Source organism: Heptranchias perlo, chromosome 21, assembly GCF_035084215.1.
Source record: "Heptranchias perlo isolate sHepPer1 chromosome 21, sHepPer1.hap1, whole genome shotgun sequence".
Taxonomy (NCBI): domain Eukaryota; kingdom Metazoa; phylum Chordata; class Chondrichthyes; order Hexanchiformes; family Hexanchidae; genus Heptranchias; species Heptranchias perlo.
The window spans coordinates 5,996,757-6,021,143 of NC_090345.1; the positions used below are offsets into that span (position 1 = coordinate 5,996,757).

General features: G+C 48.1%; 1 protein-coding gene across 1 annotated transcript in view; it reads right to left on the minus strand.

Annotated features, from left to right (window-relative positions):
- Window positions 1-250: 250 nt before the first annotated feature.
- Window positions 251-24,387, minus strand: part of zgc:171482 (zinc finger protein) — a 254,986-nt gene continuing 230,849 nt past the window's right edge. Inside the window, exons 7-9 of the mRNA XM_068002795.1 lie at window positions 4,190-4,574; window positions 2,539-2,753; window positions 251-467 (exon numbers count right to left, since the gene is read on the minus strand). Of these exons, the coding sequence (XP_067858896.1) occupies window positions 251-467; window positions 2,539-2,753; window positions 4,190-4,574 (817 nt within the window). The remainder of the gene's footprint in view (window positions 468-2,538; window positions 2,754-4,189; window positions 4,575-24,387) is intronic.

Here is a 24,387-nt window from a genome sequence, read left to right on the forward strand (position 1 = left end):
ACTAGAGGGAGGGAATTGGTTTGAGTTAGGGTACTAGAGGGAGGGAATTGGTTTGAGTTAGGGTACTAGAGGGAGGGAATTGGTTTGAGTTAGGATACTAGAGGGAGGGGAATTGGTTTGAGGTAGGGCATTAGAGGGAGGGGAATTGGTGGGGGAGTTAGGGCACTAGAGGAATGAGCTTTGATGGAGGAATCAGGGTACTAGAGCAATGGGCTTTGGAGAGGGAGTCAAGGTTCTAGAGGGATAAGCTTTAATGGCCCGAATGGCCAGTTTCTTGACCTTGACTTTTCTCGTGTTCTAGTATGGTTCCAAATAACCGCATTGGATTCCATTGATTGAGACAATACTTGACATTGCCATCAGGTGGAGCTAAAGCAAAATAGATGCTATTTGTTCGTGAGCTGGTGATCAAATAAAGTTTGTCGTTTTTGAAAACAGCAGCCATGTCAGCTTTGTGTTTTCCTGACCTGTAGAAATAAAATTGGCGAAGTAAGTCCAAAATTTGCTGAGAATAGACATGGAATTGGCGTAGTAAATTTTGAATGGTATAGAAAAAGTTAATCTGCAACATAATCTGGATCAAACCGTGAAGTAGGACAAGGAAGCAAAGGTCCAAACTGGGGAAATTGGGACTGACCCCAGAAAGTTCTTCACACACAGAGTGACGAACATTTGGAATCAACTCTGGGCAGGATATTGGAAGCAAAAATTCTGGGGATCCCAAAGCACTAGGGGCCATAAATATAATACAGTTGCTAATAAATCCCATAAGGAACTCACGAGAAACTTCTTTACCCAGAGGATGGATAAAATGTGGAACTTGCTACCACATGGAGCAGTTGAGGTGAATAGCATAGATGTATTTAAGGGGAAGCTAGATAAACACATGCGGGAGAAATGAATAGAAGGATATGCTGATAGGGTGAGATGAAGGAGGGTGGGAGGAGGCTCATGTGGAGCATAAACACCGGCATGGACCAGTTGGGCCGAATGGCCTGTTTCTGCGCTGTAAATTCTAAGTAATTTAAGGAACAGCTGCACACTGTGATGGTGAGACTGTAGCGTCTTTCAGGATGGATGAGCTAAGTTTATAAAAATTAATTCTGGGAATGCGGACGTCGCTGGCGCGGCCGGCATTTATTGCCCATCCCTAGTTGCCCCTTGAGAAGGTGGTGGTGAGCCGTCTTCTTCTTGAACCGCTGCAGTCCGTGTGGCGAAGGTTCTCCCACAGTGCTGTGAGGTCGGGAGTTCCAGGATTTTGACCCAGTGACCTTCCAAATCCATACCTCTCTTATGATCTCGTGGGTGAAGATACAGAGACAGGATTAATAGGCCGCTGAACAAATTAAACGATACAGTGAGGGTTAGGAGCTGGAATTTAATGCTGATAACAGAAAGGTGATGTTAGAACAGGAAACATGGAACTGTTTCGGTTGTTCTTGGGATGTGGGCCGTACTGGCATGCCTGTATTTATTGCCCAATCCCTTGGTGCTCTGAAGGCATTAAGAGTCAACCACATAGTGTGAGACTGGAGTCACGTGTAGGCCAGACCAGGTAGGGATGACTGGATCCCTTCCCCGAAGGAGATTAGTAAACCGATTGGGTTATAGCAACAATCTGTCAACTTTCACGGTCATTTTCTCTGGCCCCAACCCACACATTACCAGATCTATTGAACTCAGTTTCACAGCTTTCCAGGGTTGCGATTGTGATCTCACTACCTCTGGATTGCTAGTCCAGTACCATATCTACTGGGTTAACGTATCCAGTGTACACGATAAAGAGATATCAATTAGCAAAGGTGGGGAAGAAAATAGTTTTCGCTGTAAATAACCAGTTAATGCGAAGCTGTTATTAATAAGTCTAGGATGTATCGCAGTGGCATTTGGTTTTAACGTATATCTGGTTATGACCTGGTTATGACCCGGGCTGAGGGTTATAAGGATATGCACGGTTGGAGATAATTGAGTCTTGTCTGGAGTGTGATGGTAGCTGAGCAGCTGGAACCAGGGAAGTGCCTTGTTAAGGAAGGGAATAGGTCAAGGATCTATAATGTAATTGGAAGAGAGGTATTTGGTGGCGAGGCAGGGAGGAACTTTGCAGAACTTCTCCCCCGGTGATTGATAGAGTTGGGTAAAGTCTACAATTGTTGGAAAGAATCCTCAGGGAAGGTAATTACGCTCGACTCTCGAATATTCAACCATTCTCATATCTTCACTGGTCAACCCTGCCCTCCACAGGCAGCACACTCCATGCTAGCTGTAGAGACCGTGGATTCCCGCTGAGTATTTAACTAAATGCTTGGTCTTTCTCCCCCTCTCTTTCCCTTTTCCACTGAATTTCCTGCAATTCCTTCCTCTCCTTTCTTGAAGGTGTTGATTCTTTGCCAGGTGGGGTCAATGGGAGCCGATAGGCCTACAATAGCATGGCCTAGTCAGGTGTCACCCAAGGCAGAGAGTGGCCAGCAGGCTATTCAACTGCGGTGGCATCACCGCCGAGCATTGAATTTGTCTTCATTCAGTGTCCACACCATTCACCTTTCAGCAAGGGTCACTGGGCTGGAGAGGAACCATGGCTGATTGTCACCTCTCCCTAGCCAAGGTCTAACGAGCCCAATGGTAGCTGTCCTACAGTTGTCCTGTCTATGGCACACACTGGGTATTTCGCTGGTTGATATGACTGATCCATTGAGCTGCTGGATGGAGCCCTGAGGAGTCTCAGATACAGCACATCGAGGTCCAGTTCTTGGATTCTTGGTGCAAATAAAGAGGTCAGGCTTAAATGACAATATCTTGAAAGCCTCCTGCTGTGAACAGGGTTATCTTGGGGTGCTGCAGTCTGAGAGGAATTTGATACAATTTGATCTGAATTCATAGAACACCTTTAAAGAAAAACATATATATGCCGTAAATTTCTATGATTCTATGAAGATATATGTAACTCCCTCTACTCTGATCCATCAAACACTCCCAGGGCAGGTACAGCACGGGTTAGATACAGAGTAAAGCTCCCTCTACACTGTCCCATCAAACACTCCCAGGGCGGGTACAGCACAGGTTAGATACAGAGTAAAGCTCCCTCTACACTGTCCCAGCAAACACTCCCAGGGCAGGTACAGCACGGGTTAGATACAGAGTAAAGCTCCCTCTACACTGTCCCATCAAACACTCCCAGGGCAGGTACAGCACGGGTTAGATACAGAGTAAAGCTCCCTCTACACTGTCCCATCAAACACTCCCAGGGCAGGTACAGCACGGGTTCGATACAGAGTAAAGCTCCCGCCACTCTCTCCCAACAATCTGCCCAAACCTCAGAAGAACATCTATTACTGAAACCTGTGGCTCATTATCTTTTCCTACAAATCTATATTTACAGCGATTCTGGGTGAGAACTTTTACCAATTTGTTCTCAGCTTTGGGACATTTTGTATTGCAGCTCTTAGAAATCGATTGAGGCTGCACAAAATGCAGTTCACTTAGCACTTTTACAGAGAGAGACCTTTGTCTATGCGTTGGATTCAAACCCAGGTCCCAGAAGTACAAGGTCAGCGTTCTGAATCACTGTGCACCCAGCTATTCCCTGCTTCTGTGAGATTTGGACCTTTGGGGGGGACGAGAGGTGGGGGTAGTATTTATTGTAATCTGTACCAGAAATCGAAAATCTGTAGCAGAGATTGGAAGTCGGCAGGTTTGTTGTGGAACAGCAGGTTCGATGCTAGTTGTTGCAGTGTCAGCCGTGGCTAAATGGGTAGAAGGTCATGGGTTCGAGCCCCACTCCAGAGACTTGAGCACAAAATCCAGGCTGACGCTCCCAGTGCCAGTACCGAGGGAGTGCTGCACTTTCGGAGGTCCCGTCTTTCGGATGAGACATTAAACTGATGCCCCGTCTGCCCTCTCAGCTGGACGTAAAAGATCCCACAACACTATTTCAAAGAAGAGCAGGGGAGTTCTCCCTGGCAAATATTTATCCCTCAACCAACATCACTGAAACAGATTATCTGCTCATTATCACATTGCTGTTTGTGGGATCTTGCTGTGTGTAATCTGGCTGCTGCGTTGCTTACACTACAACAGTGATTACACTTTGGAAGTATTTCATTGGCTGTAAAGTGCTTTGGGACATCCTGAGGTCATGAAAGGCACGATATAAAATACAAGTTCTTTCTTTTTAACAATTCCTGCCTCTTACCTCTCCACGACCAGGCATTAGTCCTGGCCAACATCCCTGGTCATCTCCCCAGCCTCGCATCGCTGTCCCCCAGCTTCTTTTCTCTCTCCCCAGCCTCGCCTCGCAGCCCCCGGCTGGGACCCCCTGGGGGCCGGCCTCTCCTCGATCATCCAGGCTGGGCTCGAGCCCCTGGAGCCTGGCCTCACCGCTCGTCAGCTCGTCCTCTCCCTGCCCGGCCCCACAGTGCGGCCCGCAGACCGGGACCGGGACCGGGACCGCCTCCCGCCAGCTCCTCTTCTCCCTGGCCGGCCGCCCCTCGCAGCTGACGGCCTCCACCCGCTCTCCTCGGCCTCGCGGGGCGGGGCGCACTGTGGCTTCGGTCACTCCGCCTTCCTTCGCCTCGTCGCTGTGGAACGAAGGCAAAAACAAAACACCCGATCAAAAGGGAACAAAGGTAATCAGAGAGTGAAGGAGAAAAACCAGCTACATTGGAAAAGAAACATCCTTGATGAGTATGGAGGCGTGGGATCAAGCTTATACATCGAGTTACATCGAAACTACAGCACAGAAACAGGCCATTCGGCCCAACTGGTCCATGCCGGTGTTTATGCTCCACACGAGCCTCCTCCCTCCCTACTCCATCTCACCCTATCAGCATATCCTTCTATTCCTTTCTCCCTCTTGTGTTTATCTAGCTTCCCCTTAAATGCATCTATACTATTCGCCTCAACTACTCCTTGTGGTAGCGAGTTCCACATTCTCACCGCTCTCTGGGTAAAGGAGTTTCTCCTGAATTCCCTATTGGATTTATTAGCGACTATCTTATATTTATGATCTATAGTTTTGGTCTCCCCCACAAGTGGAAAGATTTTCTCTACCTCTACCCTACCGAAACATATCATAATCTTAAAGATCTCTATCAGGTCAGCTCTCAGCCTTCTCTTTTCTAGAGAAAAGAGCCCCAGCCTGTTCAGCCTTTCCTGATAAGGATATCCTCTCAGTTCTGGTATCATCCTTGTGAATCTTTTTTTCACTTTCTCCAGTGCCTCTATATCCTTTCTATAATATGGAAACCAGAACTGTGCACAATACTCCGAGTGTGGTCTAACCAAGGTTCTACACAAGTTTAACAGAACTTCTTTGCTTTTGAATTCTATCCCTCTAGAAATGAACTCCAGTGCTTGGTTTGCTTTTTTTTTAATGGCCTTATTAACCTGCGTCTCTACTTTTAGTGATTTGTGTATCTGTACCCCCAGATCCCTCTGCTCCTCTACCCCATTTAGACTCTTATTTTCCAAGCAGTATGTGGCCTCCTTATTCTTCCTACCAAAATGCATCACCTCACACTTATCTATATTGAAATTCATTTGCCAATCACATGCCCATTCTGCAGGTTTATTAATGTCCACTTGCATTTTGACGCATTCTTCCTTTGTATTAACTACACCCCCAAATTTGGAGTTGTGTGCAAGTTTTGAAATTGTACTTCAGATTCCCGAATCCAGATCGTTAATGTAAATCGTGAACAATAGTGGTCCCAGCACCGACCCCTGTGGAACACCACTTCCCACCTTTTGTCAGTCTGTGTGACGGACCAGCAGGTTGCAGGTTTGACAGTGGCTCAGTGGGCAGCACTCTCACCTCTGAGTTAGAAGGTTGTGGGTTCACCTCCCACTCTGAAGACTTGCGCACGTAATCCAGGCCGACACTCCCAGTGCCAGTACTGAGGGAGTGCTGCACTGTCGGAAGTGCCGTCTTTCAGATGAGACGCTAAACCGAGCCCCCTCTGCCCTCTCAGGTGGACGTAAAAGATCCCATGGCCACTATTTCAAAACAGAGCAGGGGAGTTCTCCCCAGTGTCCTGGCCAGTATTTATCCCTCAGCCAACACCACTGAAGCAGTTTAATTGGCCATTATCTCATTGCTGTTTGTGGGATCTTGCTGTGCGCAAATTGGCTGCTGCTTTTCCTTCATTACAACAGTGACTACACTTCAAAAAGTACTTCATTGGCTGTAAAGCACTTTGGGAGGTTCTGAGTTTGTGAAAGATGCTATATAAATGCAAGTTCTTTCTAATTCAATTGAAAATCGGGCGGTGTGCCTAACAGGCAGTCGATCTGTAAGGCTAGTCTTACACCCATCCGGTAAGTTGGAAATCTACGTCCCTGAGACATGCATGAGGCAGAAAGGAGTGACTTTCCACATACCTACCTGTTATGTTTGTCTTTCAACACAATTGAATCTGTTACTGAATTATCAGCTGATGGTCGTGCAAAAAGATCCTGCTTTGGCTCAGCTCCCACTGACTGCAATTTTTCAATGTATTTCATTGCAATTTATTGACAGATGTGACAACTCCACAATAATTAACTCCGATCTTTAATCTCATGCGGGGCCCTGGATTTACTTACAGCGGACACAGCTAGTTACATTCTCTGTGTTATGCGGTGGTTTTCTTGTTAACGACGCTATAGGTACAAAGGAATAGATCAATTCCAGGGTAGAACATGCAGCAGAGGTGGATAATGCAGGAGAACACATGGGTTACACTCAGGGCAAGGCACAGGCTGGGGTGCGTGACACAGTGTGTACTGAGTTAGCCGATCTCAGCCGGGATTAGGGTTACCAACCCTCCAGGATTGCCCTGGAGTCTCCAGGAATTAAAGAATAAAACGTGCAACCACGTAGCACCCGTCTTTCAGATGAGACGTTAAACCGAGGCCCCGTCTGCCCTCTCAGGTGGACGTAAAAGATCCCACGACACTATTTCGAAGAAGAGCAGGGGAGTCCTGGTCAATATTTATCCCTTAGCCAACATCACTAAAACAGATTATCTGCTCGTTATCACATTGCTGTTTGTGGGATCTTGCTGTGCGCAAATTGGCTGCTGAGTTTCCTACATTACAACAGTGACTACACTTCAAAAATAATTCATTGGCTGTAAAGCGCTTTGGGATGTCCTGAGGTTGTGAAAGGCGCTATATAAATGTAAGTTCTTTCGTTCTTTAGAACGGGAGCGAAAATAGGGAAAAATGGAGACAATACCTGGGTACGTTTGAAGACCTGGTTTGAGGAGGTTTGTAAAAGCAGGGATGGAGTAGGAAGGGAGCGGGGCACTGAGCTCCAGAGGGCGGAGGCATGAATGAGTGACCACCGATGGTGGAGTGGCGGAAACAGGGGGCAAAGGAGAAGCCAAGGGGGTCAAGAGGAGCAGAGGGTGGGTGAATGGTGGCAGCTTAAGAGGGCAGGCAGCACATGTGGAACCCAGTCAGAGTCAGAGAGGAAAAGGAGGGGAAATGTGGCAGGCAAAAATAAACTTTAGAAAAATAGTGGGAAAAAAAACTTCTTCAATAGGAAGGTTTAAAAAACAAGAATCTGAAGTATTAAATTAATGTCAATCAAAGTATTAGCCTGAGTGTTGCTGAGTCACCAATAGTGATGACAAAATACCAAATAAGTCCACTCTCTTATTTTTCTTTTTACTCACTAAAAGGCACTTACATATTTCTAAGAGCATTTAATATGAGTGTAATAGCTCTTAGGTCCTTTTGCAAGTCCTGTTTAAGAGCATGTGTAAATGTTTCTACAGACATATGATGGAACGCGAGTCATTTTATCTGACTCTCAACTAACCTTGTTTACTTACAAGCAATTACATTCCCCTCCCCCCCATCTTAGTCATTCCCCACCCCGTTTCTTTGTGGCTGCGTCTACTGACACCACGTTGGTGCAAACAAAGGAAAAGATTATTCTGACCACCAGGAAGTGGGAGGACAATATTCACCCAACACTTTGTGCTGGGAAGTGTAACTTGATCCAGTCTGCTGTAGAGTCATTCGATTTCTCAATAATGTCAGTCATTTTCAGGCAGGTTACAGTGTTCAGACAAGGCACAGAGCTAACTCTACCGATTTCAGAGCACGCACAGCACTAACGCAACTGATTTCAGAGAACGCACAGCACTAACACCCCCGATTTCAGAGAGCGCACAGCACTAACACCCCCGATTTCAGAGAGCGCACAGCACTAACACCCCCGATTTCAGAGAATGCGCAGCACTAACACCCCCGATTTCAGAGAGCGCACAGCACTAACACCCCCGATTTCAGAGAGCGCACAGCACTAACACCCCCGATTTCAGAGAATGCACAGCACTAACACCCCGATTTCAGAGAACACACAGCACTAACACCCCCGATTTCAGAGAGCGCACAGCACTAACACCCCCGATTTCAGAGAACGCACAGCACTAACACCCCCGATTTCAGAGAGCGCACAGCACTAACACCCCCGATTTCAGAGAACGCACAGCACTAACACCCCCGATTTCAGAGAACGCACAGCACTAACACCCCCGATTTCAGAGAGCGCACAGCACTAACACCCCCGATTTCAGAGAACACACAGCACTAACACCCCCGATTTCAGAGAGCGCACAGCACTAACACTACTGATTTCAGACAGCGCACAGCACTAACACCCCCGATTTCAGAGAACGCACAGCACTAACACCCCGATTTCAGAGAGCGCACAGCACTAACACTACTGATTTCAGAGAACGCACAGCACTAACACCCCGATTTCAGAGAATGCACAGCATAAAACTACTGATTTCAGAGAACGCACAGCACTAACACCACTGATTTCCGAGAACACATAGCATAAAACTACTGATTTCAGAGAACGCACAGCACTAACACCACTGATTTCCGAGAACACATAGCATAAAACTACTGATTTCAGAGAACGCACAGCACTAACACCCCCGATTTCAGAGAACGCACAGCACTAACACCACTGATTTCAGAGAGCGCACAGCACTAACACTACTGATTTCCGAGAACGCACAGCGCGAACACTCTGGGGTTCCATTATAGAGTACGATTCCATTATAGTGTATGGTTCTATTATAGAATATGATTCCATTATAAATACAATTCCTTGCTAGGATACGATGCCATGTTGGGGTACAGTTCATGTTTGGGTACGATTCCATATTGGGGTGCAGTTCCATGTTGTGGTACAATGCCATGTTGGGGAACAGATCCTTGTTAGGGTTCAGTTCCATGTTGGGGTTCAGTTCCATGTTGGGGTACAGTTCCATGTTGGGGTTTGATTTCATGTTGGGGTACGATTCCATGAAAGGGTATGATTCCATATTGGGGTACAGTTCCATGCTAGGGTATGATTCCATGTTGGGGTATGATTTCATGTTAGGGTACGATTCCATGTTAGGGTACGATTCCATGTTGGGGTATATTCAATGCTAGTGTATGATTCAATGATGGGGTATATTTCCATGTTGGGGTACAGTTCCATGCTAGGGTATGAGTCCATACTGGGCTAGGGTTCCATGCTGGCCTAAAGTTCCAAATTGCAGTATGGTTCCATGCTGGGATATAGTTCCGTGTTTGATTATGGTACCATGCTGGGACATAGTCCCATATTGGAGTATGGTTCCATGCTGGGATATAGTTCCATATTGGAGTATGGTTCTATCCCGGGGTATAGTTCCAAGTCTGGACCCTTCAAGATGGGCACACTTCAGGGACCTCTATGTATTTTACGGCTTCTCCCATGTGAGGGGCGCTCCAAGGTGCACCCTGTACTGGATGTAAAAGATTTCATGGCCACTATTTCGAAGAAGAGCAGGGGAATTCTCTCCGCTGTCCTGGGCCAATAATTATCCCTCAACCAACATCACTAAAAAACAGATTATCTGGTCATTTATCACACTGCTGTTTGTGGGATCTTGCTGAGCGCAAATTGGCTGCCACGTTTCCTACATTACAACGGTACCTACACTTTAAAAAGTACTTCATTGGCTGTAAAGCGCTTTGGGACAACCTGAGCATGCAAGTTCTTTCAAAAAAAAATAGCAATTTTTCTGCAGGTTGTTCATCCGTCCTTAGATGGCTGAACAAAAGCGGTTTATGTTTTCTGAAACAATGTTTAAAATAATATTGCTGTTGTACTTTCATTGACATCACAGTTTTGTCTTTTATTGTGCACTATTTTTATTCTGAAGGCAGCACACACATAGCAGGGCCTTGGATGTTACAGTCCTTTTTACAGTAATGTTATCCGTAGGTGCTTTATAAATAGAACAACAACAGCAACTTGCATTTATATTGTGCCTTTAATGTAGTAAAACGTCCCAAGGCACTTCACAGGATTCATCCCATATTTTTTATAGTTTTACGATGATCACCTTCCGCCTCCTATTCCCACCATCTATTTTGAAATTTTTTTTGAGGACCGTTTTGTCAAAAACCTGTTTTACCGGTGGATTCGGAAGTTGGAAATGGGTTGCTCGTGGCTTGGTCTCTTTGATCCATCATCAACGCAACAGTGCCCATTTTCAAGATGAGGTACAAGAATGCAATGGGGTGAGATGTCCTCTGTTGCCAAGTGTTAGCGACACTGTAAACAGAGCGGGAAGATTTCCCATGTTTGCTATTTACAATTCCCCGAGACAGAACAACTGGAGGGAGCCTTCCCCCTTTGGTTACAATGTGATCAACACACAGCGATCAGAGGGAATGTTCCCTCTTTGGTTACGGTGTGACCAACACACAGCGATCAGAGGGAATGTTCCCTCTTTGGTTACGGTGTGACCAACACACAGCGATCAGAGGGAATGTTCCCTCTTTGGTTACGGTGTGACCAACACACAGCGATCAGAGGGAATGTTCCCTCTTTGGTTACGGTGTGACCAACACACAGCGATCAGAGGGAATGCTCCCTCTTTGGTTACGGTGTGACCAACACACAGCGATCTTCCCTTGACATTCAACGGCATTACCATCGCCGAATCCCCCACCAAAAACATCCTGGGGGTCACCATTGACCAGAAACTTAACTGGACCAGCCACATAAATACTATGGCTACAAGAGCAGGTCAGAGGCTGGGTGTTCTGCGGCGAGTGACTCACCTCATGACTCCCCAAAACCTTTCCACCATCTACAAGGCACAAGTCAGGATTGTGATGGAATACTCTCCACTTGCCTGGATGAGTGCAGCTCCAACAACACTCGAGAAGCTCGACACCATCCAGGACAAAGCACCCGCTTGATTGGTACCCCATCCACCACCCTAAACATTCACTCCCTCCACCACCGGCGCACAGTGGCTGCAGTGTGTACCATCCAAAGGATGCACTGCAGCAACTCGCCAAGGCTTCTTCGACAGCACCTCCCAAACCCGCGACCTCTACCACCTAGAAGGATAAGGGCAGCAGGCACATGGGAACAACACCACCTGCACGTTCCCCTCCAAGTCACACACCATCCCGACTTGGAAATATATCGCCGTTCCTTCATCGTCACTGGGTCAAAATCCTGGAACTCCCTTCCTAACAGCACTGAGGGAGAACCTTCACCACACGGACTGCAGCGGTTCAAGAAGGCGGCTCACCACCACCTTCTCAAGGGCAATTAGGGATGGGCAATAAATGCTGGACTTGCCAGCGACGCCCACATCCCGTGAACGAATAAAAAAAAACTATTAGAGGAAGAGGAAGGCATGCCAGTGGGGAGGGGGACTTGGTGTTGCTGATCCCGAGGAGGCTGGTTTAAGAGGTATATTCGGGTGTTGGGGGGGTGTGGGGAGGGGTTAGAATGGTGACGAAACCCACAGGATCTCAGCTGTGCTGAGCAACAGAGGAATAAGGCAGAGGTTCACTCCTGCAACATGAGTTGTCAGAACTCTTCTGTCCTTTACTGGGAAGTCACCGAGCCAAATGGCAGAGGCTTCCTCCTGGGGGAAGGGGTGGAGAAGAGAAAAGAACATATGTGTGAAGAGGGAAATGTGGGTGCGAGAGAGGGAGAGCAAAAGAGAAGGCGAGACTGAGAAAGAATCTGAAACGCAGAGAATGCAAGATGGAGGAGCAGGTTTTCGACTTGCCACCCTGGGCGTAAGACTGACACGGTCGATCAGCCACCCACGGTGGAGATGAAAATTAGTGCTTCCGATAGCGGGCAGCTGATCCGCAATGCCAGTTTAATGTTTGGGTACCAAGTTGAAAGACTTAGTCTAGAGACTTGGCGGGGGGGGGGAGGGGGGAGGGGGAGGAGAGCACGATTAAGAGTGAAAAGGAGTGTAAGAGAGAGATAGAGATAGATTGAGATAGAGAGATAGATTGAGATAGAGAGAGAGATAGAGATAGAGAGAGATTGAGATAGAGAGAGAGAGATTGAGAGATTGAGAGAGATAGAGAGAGATAGCGAGAGAGAGAGATTGAGAGATAGATAGAGATTGAGAGAGATAAACAGTTAGATAGAGAGAGAGATTGAGATTGAGAGAGTGCGATTGAGAGAGATTGAGAGAGACAGAGAGATTGAGAGAGACAGAAAGATTGAGAGAGAGCTTGAGAGAGAGAGAGAGAAAGCGACTGAGAGATAGAGAGAGAGCGACTGAGAGTGATTGAGAGAGTCAGAGATTGAGAGAGCTTGAGAGAGAGAGAGAGGTTGAGAGAGAGATTGAGGGAGAGAGAGATAGAGATAGGGAGATTGAGAGAGAGATAGATAGAAAGAGAAATAGAGAGAGAAAGATAGAGAGAGATAGAGAGAGAGAGTCACTGCAGTATCTCTGCTATACTTCCTAATGGCTGGTTAGTGGTCTCCAATCTAATTGGAGATGGGGAGAGAGAGATGGGAACATGCATCTTAAGAAGAGGGAAGCTCGAATAAATGAAGAATTATTAGTGAGATTCCTCTGAGAACACTGGGTCTCTTGATGTGAATACTTTGATCGTTTGCCAAACCAAACAGGTTGTTATATTTTTTTCACACTTGTAATATCATTTTATAATTAATATTTGAATAAGTCTTAGCTGGGACTCCATAAATATTTGACTAGCTTCTTTTGGAATGTAATCAAAAAAAGAATCTAGCCCTGCTTTCTCTTCTACTGCATGTTAACTCTATGGGGACGAGACGCTTCTTTCAATTTCAAAGGGGTAACTGAATATTGAAGGACATCTGCTGGACCACACCAGGGAATTGGGGTTAGGGAGATTTATCTCAAAGTTGAGGCTGGAGGAGGTTACAGAGATAGGGACGGGGCGAGGCCACGGAGGGATCTGAAAACAAGGATGAGAATTTTAAAATCGAGGCGTTGCTAGACTGGGAGCCAATGTAGGTCATTGAGCGCAGGGGTGATGGGTGAACGGGACTTGGTGCGAGTTAGGATGCGGGCAGCAGAGTTTTGGATGAGCTCAAATTTACAGAGGGTGGAAGGTGGGGGGGGGCTGGCCAAGAGAGCATTGGAATAGTCGAGTCTGGAGGTAACAAAGGCACGGATGAGGGTTTCAGCAGGTTTAAGTTGGCATACAAAAGGTAAGAAGCCATTTTGACTCCTAGTTGATTTCACATTGCTTTCCTCTTGCAGTTAATCAGTGAAAACTCCACTCTTCACTTGCCTAACTGTCACTAGGAGACATGTTATGCTTTCACAGGCTGTTGCTGCTGCTCATCCTTAGTAAGTGCCACACAACCAGGACCTCAGCATTTATACATTTTCATAAATGATTCATCGCAAGTTAAACTAATTGTAATGATATTGAGCCTTATTCCCCTCAGGGCTGTCTGGCAGGAGAACTGCGGGAGACTACTTGTATATCGTGTAATATCACTCTCCTTTCTCTACCCTCAGTGTGATAACTTGCCACGGTTAATTTGAAATAAACGTTTGCAGCAGTGAATGATCACTTAATGATCTGAACCTCAAGGCTTGTGCATCTGATGAAACCTGTCAGAGAAAAAGAATTGCACCTGTTTCGCTTAAAGGGACTGGGTACCAGAGCAAGTGACAAGAATATCAGTGATCGAAAAGGTAGATGGGGATTAGAAAGAACTTGCATTTATATAGCGCCTTTCATTGACATCCCAAAGCACTTTGCAGCCAGTGATATACTTTTTTGAAGTTTAATCACTGATGTAATGTAAGAAACACAGCAGCCAATTTTCACACAGCAAGATCCCACAAACAGCAATGTGATAATGACCAGATCATCTGTTTTAGTGACTTTAGTTGAGGGACAATTATTGACCAGGACACCAGGGAGAACTCCCCAGCTTTTCTTTGAAATAGTGGCCGTGGGATCTTTAATATCTACCTGAGAGGGCAGACAGGACATCAGTTAAATGTCTCATTGAGTACTACACTGGGAGTGTCAGCCTAGATTACCTGCTCAAGTCTCTAGGAGTGGGATTTGAACCCATGATCTTCTGATGCAGAGGCAAGAGTGTTACCCACTGAGCCACAGCTGACTATTGTCGTTTGGTTAGCTTGAAGTAGAGGTCTCGATTGACCTGTCTTATACCATTTACTACTTTAGACACCTCTATGGGGTCCCCTCTCGGTTTTCCTCCTTTCGAGGTTGAAAAGCCCGAGTTTCTCCAGTCTCTCTTCATACTCAGACCTCGGACTCAAAGGGGTCTATTCTAACATTCGGTTGGTCGCCCGATTTGGCGGGGAAGAAGCCCTCGTGATTTTCAGGCCCTGGTCTCATTTGAATCTGGCAGGCGAGCTGCAGGGTGTCAGACAAGCAGCTTGTGGAAATGAGGCCTCAAGCTTGGGCCACCAGCAAGGTACGTTGCGGGAAAGGTGGGGGGAGAGGTGTGGGGAGGGGCCATCATCATCTTCCTCCTCCATCTCATCATCATCTTCCTTATTCTCATCATTCTCCTCCTCCTCCAACTCCTCCTCCTCATCGTTCTCCTCCTCCTCCCCATCGTCATCCTCCTACTCCTCCTCCTCCTTCTGCTCCTCATCATTCTCCTCCTCCTCATCCTCAACATTCTCCTCCTCCTCCAACTCCTCCTCCTCATCGTTCTCCTCCTACTCCTCCTTCTCCTCCTCAACATTCTCCTCCTCCTCATCCTCAACATTCTCCTCCTCCTCCTCCTCATCCTCATCGTTCTCCTCCTCCTCCTCCTTCTCCTCCTCATCATTCTCCTCCTCCTCGTCCTCAACATTCTCCTCCTCCTCCAACTCCTCCTCCTCATCGTTCTCCTCCTCCTGACCATCGTCATCCTCCTACTCCTCCTCCTCCTTCTCCTCCTCATCATTCTCCTCCTCCTCATCCTCATCATTCTCCTCCTCCTCCTCCTCCTCCTCATCCTCATCGTTCTCCTCCTCCTCCTCCTCCTCCTCCTCCTCATCATCATCATCAACAACAACTTGCATTCATAGAGTGCCTTTAATGTAAGAAACTTCACAGAGAGTCACAAAGTGATAACTAATCTAGGCGGGGTGACCACAAGTTTGGTTAAAGAGATGAATCTTGAGGGGTGTTTTTTTTAAAGGATGGATAGGGAGTTCCAAAAGGCAGGCAAGTGTCGAAGATGGTCCATTCCCTGAGGAATGCACAAAAACATCAATGGAAAATCGTTAAAAAAATAAATAATGAAAAACAAGTCGTGGCCAATAGAAATAGAATTACTGTGAAAGTCGGAAAGAACATTTGGAAGCCAAAGGGTTAACAGATTGAGGCAGAACGTGGGATTCTCTGTCCGACACTAAATCTCAGTCGCTGAGTGGAATCCTCACATGGCCAACAGCTCGATAAGGCCTATCTCCACACTCCAGCCTCCTATCACTTGCCCACAGCAAGCTGAGGAGACCAAATTACTTCCAGATACACAGAGAGAAAAAAAAAGACAAAACACAAGCTTCCAATTTATCAGTCGGCCCGTGCCCTTATCAAGCCTGCTTTGAATGTTGGGGATAACACTGACACAGGCTGTGTCATTACAGAGCAGTCGCTGTTATTTGCCTTTGTGTTTTCTTTTTGCTTTTCGGTTTACTGGTCTCCCCCCCACATTCCTCTTTTTTTTTTCTTTCACATCCTTGGAAGGGTTGTGCGATGTCTGAGAGAGATGTCAGTGAGACTTGGATGGCCTCATTAGCAAATCTTCCCAAGACTTGCACAGAGCTTAGCAAAACTGACGGTTTCCCTGGATGGGATTTATGGGTTGGAAAGAAAAAAAGAAGGAAGGGTTGTGATTGAAAGAGGACGCAGCATTGGTCTCCCTTCCGTCTTGAATTCCTGAGCTTTCCGTCATTAGGTGACCTCTGGGAGAGAGCGACACACCAACTGAAAGTAAATTCAATTTAGAAACAGGTGGGGGTCTAGCACGGCGCACTGGGTTAACACACTGCCTTTTACCTCTGGTACGTTGATTCAAATCCTGCCCAGTCTGACTGTCTCCTTTCTCTACTGCCAGTAAGAATCCTTTGTGATGTGATATGCATATCTCAAATGCAGGGGTTGTTGTTTGTTTTTTTGTGTTCTTCCCTTGGAGAATAGTGTGAAGTAGTGGAAGGATTCGCGGGCTAAACAGCCTGCAACATGAATGCTCCTTCCACAGTCGTGACCATCTTTATGCCTGACGATAGGAGCTTTAGTCCTATACGATGGGAGGTTTTATGAGCTCCCACAATCTGTACGATGAAGGGGGGCCACCCACACCCGCAGGGCACCGGGATCCCGCTGGATGTCGACCCAGAATCCAGAGCCGCTCTCCGCTCGCCGGGACTGTCTGGAGCTCCCGTCTCCACTTGCCGGGACTGTCTGGAGCTCCGGTCTCCGCTCGCCGGGACTGTCTGGAGCTCCGGTCTCCACTCCCCGGGACTGTCTGGAGCTCCTGTCTCCGCTCGCCGGGACTGTCTGGAGCTCCTGTCTCCACTCGCCGGGACTGTCTGGAGCTCCGGTCTCCACTCCCCGGGACTGTCTGGAGCTCCTGTCTCCACTCGCCGGGACTGTCTGGAGCTCCGGTCTCCACTCGCCGGGACTATCTGGAGCTCCTGTCTCCGCTCGCCGGGACTGTCTGGAGCTCCGGTCTCCACTCCCCGGGACTGTCTGGAGCTCCTGTCTCCACTCGCCGGGACTGTCTGGAGCTCCGGTCTCCACTCCCCGGGACTGTCTGGAGCTCCTGTCTCCACTCGCCGGGACTGTCTGGAGCTCCGGTCTCCACTCGCCGGGACTATCTGGAGCTCCGGTCTCCGCTCGCCGGGACTGCCTGGAGCTCCCGTCTCCGCTCCCCGGGACTGTCTGGAGCTCCGGTCTCCGCTCGCCGGGACTGTCTGGAGCTCCGGTCTCCGCTCGCCGGGACTGTCTGGAGCTCCTGTCTCCACTCCCCGGGACTGTCTGGAGCTCCGGTCTCCCCTCCCTGGGACTGTCTGGAGCTCCCGTCTCCACTCCCCGGGACTGTCTGGAGCTCCGGTCTCCACTCCCCGGGACTGTCTGGAGCTCCGGTCTCCACTCCCCGGGACTGTCTGGAGCTCCCGTCTCCACTCCCCGGGACTGTCTGGAGCTCCGGTCTCCACTCCCCGGGACTGTCTGGAGCTCCCGTCTCCACTCCCCGGGACTGTCTGGAGCTCCCGTCTCCACTCCCCGGGACTGTCTGGAGCTCCCGTCTCCACTCCCCGGGACTGTCTGGAGCTCCGGTCTCCGCTCGCCGGGACTGTCTGGATTGGGGGTTCAAACCCTGTACCTTCAGGCTTAGAGGCAGGACTGCTACCCCTGAGCTGAAGACTCACTCCATTCCTGTTGGGTGTGGGTCTAAGATTGACAATCTGATTCAGGGAGGCCATAGGATGGCTGGTGAAACATGTCATACTGGTACGACTGGAGGGACTCTTCTGAGGGTGGGACTGAGGCACGTTGATGAGATAGAGTAGGGGGAAGCTTTACTCTTCATCTAACCTCTGCCCCAACTGACCTAGGAGAGCTTGGTGCTGACTACTTCTCTCCTCCATGTCCAGCGACACATGAGACGACTCATTTCTCCCACTTTTACATCCAGCGGCTTAATTCCATAATGAAGACCCTTTTTGCAGGTGTTTAGCATGGCTCACAACCCCCTACCGGGAGAAGCGGCTACATACAACCTCAAACAGACCATCGTTCGCAGCAAATTACCTAGCTTTCAAGAGAACAGCGTCCATGACACCACACAACCCTGCCACGGTAACCTCTGCAAGACATGCCAGATCATCGACACAGATACCACCATCACACGAGAGGACACCACCCACCAGGTGCATGGTTCATACTCCTGTGACTTGGCCAACGTTGTCTACCTCATACGCTGCAGGAAAGGATGCCCCGGAGCATGGTACATTGGTGAGACCATGCAGACGCTGCGACAACGGATGAACGGACACCGCGCAACAATCGCCAAACAGGAGGGTCCCCTCCCAGTCGGGGAACACTTCAGCAGTCAGGGACATTCATCCACCGACCTTCGGGTAAGCGTACTCCAAGGCGGCCTTCGAGACACACGACAACGCAAAATCGTCGAGCAGAAATTGATAGCCAAGTTCCGCACCCATGAGGACGGCCTCAACCGGGATCTTGGGTTCATGTCACGCTACACGTAACCCCACCAGCGAACAAATGTTATCTGTTTTTAATATAACGGGTCAGTTGCTGTCTTTTCTATGTTTCTACCTCTCTATCTCTGTTTTTTTTTTGTTTGTTGTTTTTTTTGGTGATTTGTATATTCTGAGACCTGGCAGGTAACACCTGTCTGTCTGCACACTGATTGCCTTGGCAACGGGCAGTTGAAAAAACTGTCTGTACTCACCAAGCATTGTTCTGTGAATTATAAATGCGATTTCATTTCGAGGATTTCATTTTCACATCGTTCACCTGAGGAAGGAGGAAGCCTCCGAAAGCTTGTGAATTTAAAATAAAATTGTTGGACTATAACTTGGTGTTGTAAAATTGTTTACAATTGTCAACCCCAGTCCATCACCGGCATCTCCACATCATGACATACAATGGGGGGGGGAGGGGGGAGGGGGGAGGTCACCAGTCCACTCCCGTCAGACGCGGGTATCTCGCTGGATGTCAAGCCAGCATTCCGAGAGCGGAACTCTGGTCCCCACTCATCGGGGCTCCCTGGTGAGGGTCTCGAACCCATAACCTTCTGATTCAGAGGCGGGAATGCTCTCGACTGAGCCGAGGCTCATTCCCCTTGTTGCTGACATTGAATTCCTGAAAGGGAAAGTGTTCCGCTTCGCACCATTACGCGCTGGAATTCCCTCCCTAAAGCTCTCCGCTCTCTACCTCTCTCTCGCTCCTTAAAACCTATCTCTTTGACCAAGCCTTTTGGTCACTTGTCCTAATATCTCCTTATGTGGCACAGTGTCAAATTTTAAGAACATAAGAAATAGGAGCAGGAGTAGGCCAATCGGCCCCTCGAGCCTGCTCCGCCATTCAATCAGATCATGGCTGATCTGATCCTAACCTCAAATCTAAAGAACACAAGAAGTAGGAGCAGGACCTGGCCACTCAGCCCCTGGGCCTGCTCCGCCACCCACGAACTCAGCTTCATGTCCAATTTCCTGCCCGCTCCCCATAACCCAAATTTTGTCTGATAATCGCTCCTGTGAAGCGCCTTGGAACGTTTTACTACGTTAAAGGCGCTGTATAAATGCAAGTTGTTGTTGTTAACTGCTCATTCATCTGATCCCTGCTTGTGGGATCTTGCTATGCGCAGATTGGCTGCGGCATTTGCCCATGCAACAGCACTCATTGCACTTCAAGGTAATTCACTGTACGTAAATATCTTTGAGGGACTTGATGGAGTGCTGTATAAATTCAAGCCTTTTGCTCAAACATTGCTTACCTTAACGAGCACAGAAAATTCACACAGAAGTAAGAGAAGAGCTTTGGGCTGCACAGGAACCGGAGGAGGCCATTCAGCCCCTCGAGCCTGTTCTGCCATTCAATTAGATCATGGCTGAACTGCACCTCAACTCCTTTTACTCGCCTGAGCACCAAATCCCTTGATCCCCTCACCCAACAAAAATCTATCGACCTCAGTCTTGAAAGCTCCAATTGTCCCCCAGCGTCAACAGCCTTTTGGGGGAGAGAATTCCAGATTTCTATCCCCCTTTGTGTGAAAAAAGTGCTTCCTGATTTCACTCCTGAACGGCCTGGCTCTAATTTTGAGATTATTCCGCCTTGTTCTGGGTTTCCCCACCAAAGGAAATAGTACCTCTGTTTCTAGCCTATCGGATCCCTTTATCATGAACCTTCTAAACTCAAGGGAATACAAGCCTAGTTTAGGCAACCTGTCCTCATAATTGAACCTCTTATGGGCCGATCGGCACTGGTCGCAGCCTGTTCACACCCCTGCTCTGTTCACACTTGTCCAAAGCACATGAGCAGTTGGCACTTAGAGAGATTCATGCTTCTGAGGTGAAACCTATCAAGATCTGCTACTCTCCCCTTTTTTTTTGTTTCGGGGACCTTGGTACGAACGAGTAAAGGCTCGGCGTTTGATTTCATTTCCGTGCGTGTCAAAAGCTACAACGACTGAAATCAGGTTATAAATAAACATGACGTGCCTCGGGAGCCCGGCTGTCAGTTACTGTTAAAGTCCCCCTGTCCCTTGTGATGAGATATAACAAGTGTAGTGTGCAGGGCCACGATCGCTGCAGGCTGATGAGTAGCAGCAGTTCAATCACACTTCATGACGCTGCCTCTCATCTCAATGCCTGAAACAAGCTGATTCGGGTTGCTTCCCCGCACTTCCCTCCTGCCCCCCCACCCCCTCCCCGCCTCCCGCTATCCCCCCCCCCCTCTCCGGGTTCTGCTCTTTCTCATTCTGTCTCTCCGTCGTGTGAGTTAACCAATAACAAGACTCAAGGTCTTCAAACCCCACTCCAGAGACTTGGGCACGAAATGCAGGCTGACACTTCCAGGACCAGCAGTGAGGGAGTGCTGCACTGTCGGAGGTGCCCCCTTTCAGATGAGACGTTAAACCTGAGGCCCTGTCTGCCCGCTCAGGTGGACATAAAATATCCTGCGGCACTATTTCGAAGAAGAGCAGGGGAGTTCTCCCCGGTGTCCTGGGGCCAATATTTATCCCTCAACCAATATCACTAAAAAAAAACAGATTATCTGGTCATTATCTCATTGCTGTTTGTGGGATCTTGCTGTGCACAGATGGGCTGCCGCGTTCCCTACATGACAACAGTGACAACACTTAGCAAAGTACTTCTTCATTGATTGTAATGCGCTTTGGGGTGTCCTGAGGTCATGAAAGGAGGAGCTTTACTTTGCATCTGACGTGTGATATACCCGACCTGGGAGATAAAATTGTAAAGAAAAAATGGGGCATCCATCCCCTGGACACCCTTCACCCTGACCTGCGTACCACTTTAAATCAAGATTATAATTTCTCACACCTCCTCAGCTCAGTGAGCAAAACCTAGCAGAAAGGGAAGCAGCTTTCTTCCATGTCACATCTCACCCCGGCTTCTCATCAAACATTCCGACAATGCCTTCCGCTCGGACTCTTTGCAGCCGGAGAAACGTTCCCTCAGCGGGCAGCACTCTCGCCTCTGAGTCAGAAGGTCGTGGGTTCAAGTCCCACTCCAGAGACTGGAGCACAATAATCCAGGCCGACTCTCCCAGTGCAGTACTGAGGGAGTGCTGCACTGTCGGGGATGCCGTCTTTCAGATGAAAGCATGGCCCCGTCTACCCTCTCAGGTGGACGTAAAAGAACTCCGGGTCACTATTTCGAAGAAGAGCAGGGGAGCTCTACCCGGTGACTAGGCTTCAAAAGTACTTTATTCGCTGTAAAATGTTTTGGGATGTCCTGAGGTCGTGATAGGCGCTATATAAATGCAAGTCTTTCTTTCTTTTCTTTCCCTCATGAATACTCACCCCAAAATTCTTTAACACACCTCGCAGGGTCTTAGAATCCAGCACAGGAGAGCGTCTACTACATCACAGTCAACAGATGCTGAGTCTGAACAATATGACCAGCTCTGGGATTTTTTTGGTTGTGACAAATCACTTGTGCTAGTTTATTAACTCATTTTTTTGAGTGCATTCAGTACAATAATTCAATCTGTGTACCAGGACACAATTCAATATATGATTGGACTCGAGATTTTCATCTGAAAGTTTTTTTTTTTGCACAGTGTTCTAAATACTCCAACCAGCCCAGGTCACTTCAATAATGTTTGGAAATGGTCAAATGATTTTTGTATTGAGTAGCATTGTGTGAAAGGACTGGACTTGTAAAGAGCACCAGAGAACGACAGAGCATCTGGGAAGGCACCTCCGACAGTCATTTAAAAATGAAAACAGATTAGGCTCCGAAAGAAGAGGATTGCTTTTGGATTGATGCTCCTGGAAAGGCACATTTTAATGGCATGTTGATTTACTTTTAGTTGGACGTAACTTTAACGTTACAATCACTTCAACTGTGGTGATAAATTAATGTTTCTGTTAAATGTGACGTCACCTCACAAAAGCTTCCGGAGAAGAAGCTCCCTCACCCGGTACAGTCGCCGTCGTCTAATCTCCCGAGGGAAAGCCTCTGGAAAGTCAACCCCATCCCCGGACTATCCACCTAACCCCAAATCCCGCATTGCGGGTGGGGGTTGCCAACTCTGGTTTGAGGTATTCCTGGAGATTTGATCATGAGACATTTGATCCCGTGGCACTCGATCAGGAGACACCGCTCACGTGATGCTTAATCGGGACACCAATCGCCCATTCCGGTCGACTCCCTCCGCAAGGAGGGTTGGGAACCCTAATTATGGGGGTGTATTTTCTCGGTGCCCCTCCTGATCCACCGCCATAAACTTGGACGGAAAACCCTGTTTGACCGCCTAAATGGGATTCCTGCCGAACCTCCACGGAGCGGGAGAAGCCCCGGGGAAACTCATCCCCAATATGTCCGCGACAGGTTACCTTCCCTGTCTCCCAGTTTTGGCTCGGTGGGTAGCACTCTTGGCTCATGTTCCAGTGCAGTAAAAGAAAGGACTTTCATTTATATAGCGCCTTTCACAACCTCAGGATGTCCCAAAGTGCTTTATAGCCAACGAGGTACTTTTGAAGTGTAGTCACTGTTGTAATGTAGGAAAAATGGCAGCCAATTTGCGCACAGCAAGATCCCACAAACAGCAGTATGATAATGACCAGATCTAGTGATGTTGGTTGAGGGATAAATATTGGCCCCAGGACATCTGGGAGAACTCCCCTGCTCTTCTTCAAAATAGTGTGGTGTTTTTTTTTAAGTGCTGAGAGGGCAGACGGGGCCTTGGTTTAACGTCTCACCCGAAAGACTGAGAAAGTACTGAGGAAGTGCTATGTTGTTAGAGGTGCTGTCAAACAAAGGTCATATCTGCTTGTTCAGGTGGACATTAAATGTCACAGTTTGAAGAACAAGGACTTCCCCCTGTGCCCTGGGAAACACTCGTTCCTCAAGTAAGAACAGTTCAACTAGTCAATCATCTCCTCCTGTTCATGGGGCACTGCTGGTGCAGATTGGCTGCTGTGGTTGCCCACGTAAGCAGTCATTGCACTTAAAAATCATTCATTGAGGTGTCAGCCTTGGCACTCTCACCTCTGAATCAGTAGGTCATGGGGTTGGGTCCCACTCCAGAGACTTGAGCACAAAATCTATGGCGGACACTCCAGTGCGGTGCTGAGGGAGCGATGTATTGTACTATGTGTCATCGTTCAGATGAGACGTCAAATTGAGGCCCCGTCTGCCCTCTCGGGTGGACGTAAAATATCCCACGCCCACTGTTCGAAGAAGAGCAGGGGAGTTCTCCCTGGTGTCCTGACCAATATTCACTCCTCAACCAACACCACTGAAGCAGTTTAATTGGTCATCATCTCATCGCTGTTTGTGGGATCTTGCTGTGCGCAAATTGGCTGCTGTGTTTCCTACAATACAACAGTGACTACATTTCAAAAAGTACTCAATTGGTTGTAAAGTGCTTTGGGATGTCCTGAGGTTGTGAAAGGTGCTATAGAAATACAAGGTTTTTCTATGATTGTAATATGGTAAGGGGCTTTATCGATGTAAGTATGGTTAGTTGGATATGATATAACACTTTCAAAGTCTAAACGTGTGGATGGAATTTCCTCTGCTTTGCCCCCCTGGGCATTGCCCTGGGATTTCTGGGGCATCCCCTGAGGGGGCAGAGTGCTTGCATTCAAATCATATTTAAAGGAGGTGGGGGCGATTGTGATATCGCCTCCTGATTCATTCCGATCTCAGTACAACAGGAAAACCGCCCAAAAGCGCCCAGGACAACCGGGCCTTAGACCCTGCACCCAGCCCCACTGAGATTGGAGGACCTGAGAAGGGGCAGACAGCAAGAAGGTTAAGGTAAGGATCTTTTCTTTTGTACCAACACCCTTGCGGTCGGTGGCTTTCTGGCTGTTGTCCT